At 44.3% G+C, this 11,242-nt stretch overlaps 1 protein-coding gene across 1 annotated transcript; it reads left to right on the top strand.

The window, feature by feature from the left end:
- The first annotated feature begins 1,451 nt into the window (after nucleotides 1–1,451).
- Rab29 (RAB29, member RAS oncogene family) lies at nucleotides 1,452–6,906 on the top strand. The gene is made up of 5 exons (XM_048430696.3): nucleotides 1,452–1,969; nucleotides 3,976–4,047; nucleotides 4,947–5,128; nucleotides 5,791–5,912; nucleotides 6,160–6,906. Exons 1-5 carry the CDS (start codon nucleotides 1,741–1,743, stop codon nucleotides 6,272–6,274), a joined length of 720 nt encoding a protein of 239 aa, XP_048286653.3. The 5' UTR covers nucleotides 1,452–1,740; the 3' UTR covers nucleotides 6,275–6,906.
- Nucleotides 6,907–11,242: the final 4,336 nt, after the last annotated feature.

Here is an 11,242-nt window from a genome sequence, read left to right as displayed (position 1 = left end):
AGGGAAATCCCACATTAGAGATCCGTGCAAAGAATTTTAAAAAGTGACATGGGAGTGAAAAAAAGAGGGAACAGCATCACAGAAACCACATGGCAATACATGTCAAAGGGTGTTGAACTATGACAAAGCCATGGGAACTGAAAACATGCAATCCTTTAAATGTGAGTGGAGGAGAGAGGACTGGCAAACCCAGTGATTAGAACAGGAAAACATTGATGTATGTGTGCGGGAAATGTTGCAGTGAAAGGTATTAATTTGTATACTAACTCTAAGTTTTTATTTTTTGCAAAGCGGGGGAAGGGAGGGAATTATGGAAGAGACTTGCCTCCCCCACCCCACATTGGGCATGGTGTGTACTCCTGAGAAAGGGGAAGAAGCAGAGACAGAGGCAAGGGGATCAGGAGCTCAAAGTCAGGCTTGACTACAGAGATTCTGTCAAAAGAAAAAAGAAAAGAAGAGGGTTGGGGATATGCCTGGGTTTAATCCCCAAACCTTAAAACTGGGTGTGGTTACAGAAGAATCACAAATTTAAGGTCACGTAGGTCGTTAAGGCCAATTTCTACCAGTCACAAATCCTATCTAAAGGTGAGACAAGACAGAAAATTACAGAGAGGAAAGTTAAAAATATTTGCCAGTCATTTTATGATTATTCAGAAACAATAGCAGCAACAAAAGGAAATGTTCAAACGATATTCGTGGCTGCTGTAAGAAATGTGGAAGTCTGAATGAGGAACTGTCTCTTGCTTATTCTGCATTGCTATTGCTATAGCATCAAACGCCCCTGGATTTGCTTGTTATTGGTCATAAAGAAAACACATTTACAAGGTTCGAGATTTGACTGTGTCGTTGAGATAACAGGAAATGGACTCCACTTGGGACATGAGGGATGATGGTTAGTCTTTTATTAATGGCGTGGTTTATTTTAGTGTCATAAAACGTTTTTAAAAAGTGATAAAAAAAAAACCATCTGGAAACCTTTAAAATATGATTTTAAAACATATGGAGGACAGATTTAGACAGGCGAGAGCATGACCTGTGTAGTTCAGGCTTCCCCCCCACACACACATCCACACACACCCCACACACACCAAGTTGTTTCCAAAAAACGCCTTGCCTCCTCCTGTCTCCGGGAGAGGAAGGGGTGGAGAATCCTGACAGAAGATGATGACCTTGGGGTTTTTTTTTCATCCTCTTGTCTCCATCTCCCCAGGCAAAGATTACAAGCCTGTGCCACCACGCCGAATTTTAGAATTGTTTTAAAATAGATTTCTGAATGTTTTTGTTTGAAAACTTTATGTAGGTTTGCGCAAGATAGTTAGAAAACTACATTTCCCAAGAGGCCACTCGGCAACTCTCCACACTCTCCCGGCCTCTTCACCAAAAGGTACACTGGGAAATGTAGTGCTCCCAGCAGCTGGGCACAAAAGGCTGGCGAAGGAAGATGGGAAGTGCGCCGCCAGTGGCAGGACAGGGACGGACAAGGTCTCTGCTCACCCCCAATTTGCTGTGTGCGGTCCGAGAAGGGCCCAGGTCCTCTGTACCTAGCGGGCGGAGCAAGGTGTCAGTAAGGTTCACACGCGGGCGAGCTGCTTGGAGGTCCCTGACTGGAAGTGCCAACCGCAGGGGGTCGAGTTCGTACCCGCCCCACCCTGGCTGCGGCCGCGCGGGGAGGAAGCGCGCAGAGGCCGAGTGCAGAAGTTTCCTTTTCTGAACAGCTTCAGCTAGACAGGGTGGGGATGCATGACTTTAGTCGGAAGAAAACCCGGGAGCCCAAGGGCTCAAAATAAGCGACTTCCCGAAAAATCAACATTAAAAAAAAAAAAAATCCTCTCCCCACCGCTAGCCATGGGCAGCCGAGATCACTTGTTCAAAGTGTTGGTGGTGGGGGACGCCGCCGTGGGCAAGACGTCACTGGTCCAGCGCTACTCCCAGGACAGCTTCAGCAAGCACTACAAGTCCACCGTGGGAGGTGAGAGGCCGCGGGGGAGCAGGCGTCGGGGCTTGCAGCCGGTAGTCGCTGGGTACTGGGGTCAACTCTGGGGGCGGGAGGTTCCCAACCTGCGCCGTCTGCCTGCAAAAATCAGGCCAAAGCATACAGGTGGGAGATGGAGAAGGTGGAGGGGTCTGAGCAGGGCTGTTCACGGCAGCCAGCTGTACTCTCCTGAAGCCGTGAGCTTCTCCAATCAGCGGAGGCAGCTGAGCCCGGGTTCAAGCGCAGGCTGGGGAGGGTTGCTCTGTTACTCACCAGCATGGGACTGTGTTGAGGAAAGAACTACTTGAGCTAAGGAACAGAGCCCAGGAGTTAGGCAGTCAGAAGGGCCGGATGTGGGGAAGATCGGGGAACAGATTCTGGTTAGGACTGCTGAGCCCTGTGGGTTGCTCTAATAAAGATAATTCGTGGACTTCGTGGGAAATGTGAGAAATTCAAGAAAGAATGTGAACTACACCCCGAGTGGCCTATCTTCCCAGCCTTCTTCTCTAACGCTGGGAAAGTGAGGGGAGGACAGAAAGAAACACCAAAAGTTAATTAATTTCTTCCCTAGTGTGGCCTTTGAACTTAATTGAAGGGAACCACCCCACCCCCCACACCACTACAAGTAGAAGGTAGTTAACGAGGTGGTGATGGGAAAGAGTAACCTAAAATAAAAACTAAAATTTTTATTTAAAACTTGTACCAATATAGATTTTGAAAGTGTGCACTAGTGTTCATATGAAAGTTGTTTTTAATTAGCTATTTACTTTGAAATGAAAACTTCAAAGACTCTTCGGCAAAGGACGGGCGAGATGACTCACTGGGTAACAGTGTTTTATGCCAAGCTGGACTGCCTGAGCTGGAGTCCCCAACCTCACAAGAGGGACAGAGAAGAGACCCCCCAAAGTTGTCCTCTGACCTCCATGGGAGCACTGTGGCATGAGCAGGCACACAGACAGACAGACAGACAGTCACACAATATATATAAAACATTTTAATTTTTCAAAAGTATCTGGCAAAATTAAGGGCTTACTTCACATTTCAAAGACTGTGTTTTCCTACAGTATGAATATACTTGACTCTGGAAAATTTGGGTTTGTTGGTTTGTTTCCCGGTGTTTATTATAAATTCTCTCTGGTTTTACTTCTGTCACAGATGTAGGATATGTTTCCAAACTGAAATTACTCTGTTCCTCTCCTTGACAGCTAGCTTTTCAAGCTCAGTATGGCTTTCTATACCTTTAATTCCACGCTCAGGAAGATCTTAAGTGGGTGCTAGCCTGTGCTACACAACTCGGGAGGTTCCACTGACCCGCTGGCAGATTCCCGCATAGCTCTTATACTTTGTCCTCTGGAACCTTTTCTATTATCCAATTCCTGCCTGACGTAATGACCAAAGTCTTATGGTGGTGTTTTCTCGTCATACTATTTGCTCAGATACCAACAGTGAAGTTGAATGTAGAAGATACAAAAACAAAAAATTGTTTAACTTAACTTCATTTCCTTTGTCTCCCTCATCTTTTCACTGAGAACCCCCCCCAAAAAAAAACTCCCAGAAAACATCTAACCTGAGAAAAGGAATTATTCCCATAACCTTTCCTATTCCTAGCCATGAGGATAATTAGTATCAAATAACTTGATCTGATAGAGGTGAAAACCCTGAATATCCTTTGAGTATGAATTGTGTGCCCCACGCTTACTCTCTGTATGGCTTAAGCCTAAATGGAGTTTTAAGGTTCAGGGGTTGTCTTTGTGTATTTAATCTGATCTTATCTCTGGATTAAAAAAAATATTTTGTGTGTGTTTATGCTTGGACATGTGTATCATGACATAAATGTGGAAGTCAGAGGATAGTTTTTAAGGTTTAGGTTATGGGGACTGAACTAGGGTTGACAGGCTTGGCAAAAAGTCTCTTTAGCTTACCCACAGAACCTTCTCACTGGCCCACCCCTGGATTTGTTTAAAGACAGACTTAATTAAAGTATAATATGTGTATATTTTCAGTGGATTTTGCGCTGAAGGTTCTCCAGTGGTCTGACTCAGAGATGGTGCGGCTTCAACTTTGGGATATTGCAGGTAAAATGGGAAAACCAGACAGGAACAAGGGAAGAAATTATTTAGCCAGTAAGCTGCCTGGTGTCGGGTGGAGGTAGGAAATGGGATGACAAAACTGACATTTTTTTTTTTCCTTCCTGAAGCTACAAGTTTGAGCTTCTCTGGGCTTTTGAGATGATTTTGGCTGCATATTGCCCCAAAGACAAAGATGCCCCACCACCTCTGTGTAGGTAGAGATGCTGTTAAGGTGGCAGGTTGTCCCATGGTGGATGTGCCCCTGGTAGGAGGGTGGGCTCTAGATCTTCAGCTGACTTTAGTGAGAAACAAGCTCTTCAGAAAACAAGACAGTGATAATGGTGAATCCTTGTTCTATGCTGTTCTTCAGAGTATTTCAGATTTACTGGTTCACTGACCCTGTCGTGAAAGCGTTTCTCTTACTCGGCACCTGACAGATCTGAAGTGCTCAGCCTGATTTTCTTAAAGCTGCACAGGTAGTAAGTGGCAGACAGGGATGTGGGCGCTGCAGTTTGGAGACAGAATCTGCAGTGGGAGTGACCGAATTTAATAATCCCTTAATGGCTAGGCAGGGTCAGAAGGGAAGGGAAGGGGCCCTTCATACCGTATACAAAAACACCCTGTCCTCCAGTGAAGGGAGGGTAGAGAATATCAGAGAGGGTGCTCCCTTTCAGAATCACCCTTTTTTCCTTCTTTTTTTTGTTTTTGTTTTTGTTTTTCGAGATAAACTCTTATCTTATCTGTAGCTTTGGAGCCTGTCCTGGAACTCACTCTGTAGACCAGGCTGGCCTCGAACTCGCAGAGATCTGCCTGTCTCTGCCTCGCAAGTGCTGGGATTAAAGGCCTCTGCCACCACTGCCCGTCCCAGAAACACCTTTCGAGAGCTTTCTCTTCCTTCCCTCCAGGGCAGGAGCGGTTCACCTCGATGACGCGACTGTACTATCGAGATGCTTCTGCCTGTGTTATTATGTTTGATGTCACCAATGCCACTACTTTCAGCAACAGCCAAAGATGGAAACAGGATCTGGATAGCAAGCTCACATTGCCCAGTGGAGAGCCGGTGCCCTGCCTGCTCTTGGCCAACAAGGTGTGTGGCCAGTTTAAGTAAATGGCCCCTGGCATCTGTCAGTCACTAGAGTAAAGGTATCTAAAAGGCCCTGTGTTTCTGAGCATGTACATCCTGTTTTGTTTTGTTTTGTTTTGTTTTTTTAAGTTAGAGTCTGTGTAGCCAAGGCTAACCTAAAACTGACAGTCCTGCTTCTGTTGCCCAAATGCTATAATTAGTGCCACCGTGCCTGACCACCAGCATGCCAGCATGCCTGATTTGCCCCTTTCAAGTTGGCAGTCACCTCCGCTTTCTTTTGAAGAGATATTGAGAAAGTGACTTTTTTGTTTGTTTGTTTCTTTCTTTCTTTCTGTTTTGTGTGGGGTGTGTTTTGCTTGCATGTATGTCTATATGCCATGTGTGTGCCTGGCGCCCAAGGAGGCTAGAAGACAGCGTCAGGTTCCGTGGGTCTGGAGTTACAGAACATTGTGAACTAACATATGGGTGCTGGGAATTGAACTTGGGTCTCTGGAAGCAGTCTGTGCTCTTAACTGCTAAGTCAACTCAACTTTCCTGAGAGTGACTCTTGTTTTAAAGGAAGAATCTTGGCTGCTGGTGGTCTCAGCCATTGGTTGAAAATTGTTCTACATGCACAGGTTCCCATGAAGGTTATGGTGTTGCCATTTATGTATTTTCTTTGTCAGAGTGATCTGTCTCCTTGGGCAGTGAGCCGGGACCAGATCGACCGGTTCAGTAAAGAGAACGGTTTCACAGGTTGGACAGAAACATCAGTCAAGGAGAACAGAAATATTAATGAAGCCATGAGGTGAGTAGCTCTTAGTGTTCTGGGGACAGATGCGCAGGTTTACTGTCCACTGTGGCTCTATGGGCCCTCTTTTCTGATTTCTGATCAAACAAGTACAGATTAAGCCTCTGGAACATCAGCTTCCCTAAGATACTTGAGGATGAAGGGGTGCTTAAGCCTGGTGATAAGACAATGCCTGCCGCATGCTGTATCGCCTTTTTCTCCAACACCTTTTCAGGTTTATTTCTCTTTTTTCTTTTTTTAAAAGAGTCCTCGTTGAAAAGATGATGAACAATTCCAGAGAAGATGTAATGTCTTTGTCCACCCAGGGGAACTACATCAATCTCCAAACCAAGCCCTCCTCCGGCTGGACCTGCTGCTAGTTCTTCTAGGCTCCTTTTCCATCCAGGTCGCTGCGTCCACCTCTTCATTGGTTGCCCACCCGGCATAAAAGTCTGTTAAGAACATTTGAACTGTCTCTTGCAAACTGCTGCCCAGAAAGGAGGCCCGCCCACTGGGGCTTGGGAAAGGCTGCCTGGAACCCATGTGCATTTTAGTTGCTCTTAGATGTTGTCTCTGATTTACTGTTGGCCCATGACGTTCAACTCGAGCGTCCTATGTGACCGTGATCATCTCATCCCTCAACTGTGGCATGAGTTTATGGGAAAGATTAAAAATTAGCACTGTGTGCTTGTTTGTGTTTGTGGTGCCCAGGATGAGACTCAGGGCCTTGCACATGCTGGGCAAGCACATTGCTGCTGATGTACATCCAATCCCTTGCATCTGGGTTTGAAAATAATTCTCAGGGTCAGCTAGATGGCTCAGTGCATAAACGCATTTGCCACCAAGCCAGAAAACCTGAGTTTAGTCCCTGGGGACCACATGTTGGGAGAATTGACTCACACAAGTTTATCCTGTGACTTAGACACACTTACCATGACACACTCTTGCTCTCACACATACAGAGTAAATAAGTAAATATCAAAAGTATGAATAAAATAATTCTCAAAGACAACTTGTGGTGCATATGCCTACAGTTCTAGTACCTGGGTGGCTGAGGCAGGAGGATTAAATATGCAGTCATGGCTTGGGCTGCATAGTGTATGATCCCATCTTTGAAAACAATAATAATAGTAATATTTCTCTCCAGTTTTTTTTTGAGTTTTTTTTCTATTTGATGTAGAAAGACACCATGAGTTCAGACTGAGAGGAAATAAGATCAGATGGCCTTTTAGCCAGATTCCATTTTCTTTCAGATTCTTCCTGTATTGAATTTAACATTTCAACATCAGATTCTGGGGTGCAGAAGGAAGGCATTGGACAACTCCTACTTTGGGGCTACTGGTGGAAAAACAGGATCACTATATTTTTAAAACTTTTAGTCATAATTAGCTTTACGTTGTCTTGGCTTCAAGAATAGTCAAGTTTTGGGCTAGAGAGATGGTTCAGCAGTAAAGAGCTTTCTGCTTTTAGACAGAAGTCAATCTTGACACCTAGCACCCACACTGGGAAGCTGACCACCCCTGTAGCCCCAGCTGCAGAGGGATTCATCGTCTCCGGTCTCAGAAAACACCTGTATTCACATGCATATACAGACATACACATACATACATGACATACACATATCTATACATAATAAAAAAATAAAAATAAATCTAAAAACAAAACAGAAGGTAAAGATCATCTTCATCCACATTTTTTAAAAAAGTCAAGCTTTTGGCTGGGAGTAGTGGTGCTTGCTATAATCCTGGCACTTGGAAGGCTAAGGCAGGAGAATTTAAGACCAATCTTAAATTTAGGAAACTATGTTTCAAAACAATAAAAAGAGTCTGAAGAGATAGCTCAGCTGCTCTTCAATTCAGAAAGATTCAATTCCCAGCACCCACATGGTGACTCACAATGGACTGTGACTCGGGTTTATGATGCTCCCTTCTAGCATCCTCAGGCATTACATTGCATGTAGTGAGCAGACATACATGCAGGCAAAACACTCATATGCATAAATAAAGGTAAGAAAACCAAACAACAGAAACACTGCAGATGTAAAACTACCTATCCGTATTGTGATGACATTTTTTAGTACACATTTTTTTTCCTCAGTAGAGTTTCTTAACTCGTAGTGGCAGGGATTTTAGGGGGTGCCCTGGGCTGATATTTTTTGTTGTTTCTTTTGTTTAAAAACAGGGTCTCACTCTGTAGCACCATCAAACTTGGGCTGCTGTCTCTGTGCACAATGCTGTAATGAAGCCTATGGGCTTAGTGCTCTAATGTTGGTCTGATGGAGGAGGGTCATCTGTCTATGTGTTACGTTCATTGGTTAATAAAGAGACTGCCTTGGCCTTTTTGATAGGCCAGCCCTTAGGTGGGTGGAGTAGACAGAACAGAATGCTGGGGAAAAAGAAGCAGAGTCAGAGAGCTGCCCACCATGAAGCTGCCAGGTCAGACATGCTAAATCTTTCCCAGTAAGCCACGACCTCGTGGTGAGATACAGATTATTAGAAATGGGTTGAATCAATATGTAAGAGTTAACCAATAAGAGGCTGGAGGTAATGGGCCAGGCAGTGTTTAAAAGAATACAGTTTCCGTGTAATTATTTTGGGTAAAGCTAGCCGGGTAGCGGGAACACAGCCCGCCGCTCCTTTCCCAACATTGGTCTTTTCTCCACAGCCCTGGGAGTGTGAGTTAGAAGGAAGGGGGGGCTAATCAAACAGAATTCTGCTGAGCAATTGGATTTTATGAACACAGTGAGCAGCCTGTGCTTAACAGCCACGGGAGACCAATAAGCCCCAACCTTGGCCTAAAGACTGAGAGAGGACAGATTGAAAATCATTAGATAACTTAAGAAATTTGTTAACTTTTCTCCAGAATGGTGATTTACAGGCTACCCAAGGCTAATATTCTCAGTGAGTTTGAGATTATCTTAAGGCCTGAAATTATAGGATAGGTCTTAAATAAATGTCCTATATCTGGCTCATTAGAATTATCAAAAGTTGTGTGTGTGTATGTACGCATATATTTGTGGGATGTGTACATGTGTGTGGTATATACGCATATGTGTGTGCATTTCATGTTTTAAGCTTTTTAGAGAATCTTTAATCTGTTCAATGAAAATTCCCAGTGAAATTTGGAAATGTGTTTTCAGCTTCCCAAGTTCATCCAGGTTTGGAAACTCACTGGCGAAGGCGGTAAAGGGGGAAGCCATTGTCTTTTCTCTAGGAATCTTCTTGGATATCTGGATGTTCTGTAGACTCCCCAGTGATCCTGATGCACAGTGTACACAGTAGACTTTGGAAACCACTCTCAAGGGGCTGGAGAGACGGTTCAGAGGGAAGAGCACCGACTGCTCTTCTGCAGGACCTGAGTTCCCAGCGCCCACCTCTGACTTAAGCTACAGAGAAGGCAGTGCCCACTACGGCTTCTGTGGGGTGTACATGTGACAGACATTCACACAAACACACACATAAATAAAAATAAATCTTTGTTTTAATAGGAAACCACTCTCCAAAGAAAGAGATTAATAATGAGGCAGAAACTTCATGAGCTCTAGCGCAGACTCTGTGAGCCCCTGTTAAAAACAAAACAAAAAACAAACAAAAACATAAAGCTGGTGATATGGCTCGGCAGGTTAGAAGAAAAAGGAACCTGAGTTGGCACTCCAGCACCCACATGATGAAATGAGAGAATGAACTCCTCTTGTCCTCTGATCTCTACACCCGGGCCATGACTCATAAATAAGTAAATGGTATTTTTAAAAATAAATACACAACAGGGATTCCAGAAGCCAGATATGAGAGGACAGAGGGCTCGGGTTGGCTTCTGAAATGAGGTCTCACTGTATTGCCCAGCTGGCTTCATGGTCCCAGGTGATCTGATGAAAAGCAGGCACCGCTGATGCCAGGGCCCAGCCTTTTCTGATTGAGATTCCCTCACAATGCCATTTTCAGATAGTGACTGACTACAGTCATCCTCTCTCCCGCATCTCCCCTGGGTTTTTATAGAGAGCACCTTACCCAGGAAGACGCTAAACCACAGCTGTCCTGCCTCAATTTCCCAAGTGCTTGGATCGGAGGTGGCACCATCACTGCCAGACCCGACTGCAGTGGTGGTTAGAGGCGGGTACCATCACTGTCAGGCAGGACTAGAGTGGGTATTGGAGATGAGCATCTGTACTTCAGGCCCAGCTGGAGTGGTTGTAGAGATAGAAATGCCTTAAATTTCATAAATGTGAAGAGAATGTTGGTTTTTACACAGTGATTTAAATGGCGGAGAAAAAGTCACAACTGGGAACTCAGCCTTGTATGCATGATGTTTAGTGTTTATTGACCTTTAACTGTTAAAGTGCTGTTTTATGTCATCAGTCCAAGAGTAGTGTGAAAATGGAAAGGGTTTTGGTTTTGCCTTTTGAGACAAGCTTAGTATCTTCAGGAGAGTCTCATACTTGGTGTGCAAGTAACCAAAAATGACCTTAAACTTCAGACTCTCCAGGTTCTATCACATCCAGTCTGCGTTTGTTTGTTTGTTTGTTTGTTTGTTTGTTTTATTTTTGAGACAGGGTTTCTCTGTGCAACAGCCCTAGCTGTCCTGGAACTAGCTCTTATAGACCAGGCTGTCCTTGAACTCACAAAGATCTGCCTGCCTCTGCTTCCCCAGTGCTGGGATTAAAGACGCGCACCACCACTGCCCTGCCCAGCCACATCCAGTCTTTCTAGACCCAAGGCTCAATCTAGGGCTTCACTCTTGTTAGACAAGACTCTCCCACTGAGCTACATCCTCAGCCCACTCCCCTGTTTTTAAAGTACTATAAATATTCTGCTAATTTATTAATACTGGTTGCTTAGGTTCAATTGCTTGTAATGGTTCAATTCTTTCTTTTTTCATTTATTTGTTTTGTTTTGTTTTTGAGACAGGGTTTCCCTATGTAGCCTTGACTGTCCTGGAATTCACTCTGTAGACCAGACTGGCCTCAAACTCAGATCCACCTGCCTCTGCCTCCTGAGTGCTAGGATTAAAGGCATGCACCACCACTGCTCACCTAATGATCCAATTCTTAATTTAAAAAAAGAAAAAATGAAAATACCCCCAGTATGCTTGAAGATTAACCATTTTATTTTGTTGTTTTTTATTTTATTTTTTCCTTTAGACAGTAGTTCAGGTTTGCCTAAAACTCCTGCTCTCCTGCTGGAGTTGCAAGCATGTACTATGCCTGGCTGTGACCATTTTAAAAGAGGAATATTCTGTCTTTCCCATTTGTTGACTTTTTGAGCATTGCTAGAAGCTGGTTTGACAACTTGTCTAGATTTTCTCTCATAATTGGTAGACATTAGAATCCTAATCCTAATCATCATTAAAGA

Source organism: Myodes glareolus, chromosome 5 (assembly GCF_982192425.1).
Source record: "Myodes glareolus chromosome 5, mMyoGla1.1, whole genome shotgun sequence".
Classification (NCBI taxonomy): domain Eukaryota; kingdom Metazoa; phylum Chordata; class Mammalia; order Rodentia; family Cricetidae; genus Myodes; species Myodes glareolus.
The sequence above is the reverse complement of the archived record's forward strand: the minus strand, read 5'-3'. Positions and strand labels throughout refer to the sequence as shown.

Bases quoted from the DNA above. Each gene is read 5' to 3' on its own strand.
- Rab29 (XM_048430696.3), top strand. From the start codon at position 1,741: ATGACTTTAGTCGGAAGAAAACCCGGGAGCCCAAGGGCTCAAAATAAG. The intron at 5,129-5,790 runs GTGTGTGGCCAG...TTTCTTTGTCAG, and splicing joins GCCTGCTCTTGGCCAACAAG to AGTGATCTGTCTCCTTGGGC. The intron at 5,913-6,159 runs GTGAGTAGCTCT...TTTTTTTAAAAG, and splicing joins AATATTAATGAAGCCATGAG to AGTCCTCGTTGAAAAGATGA.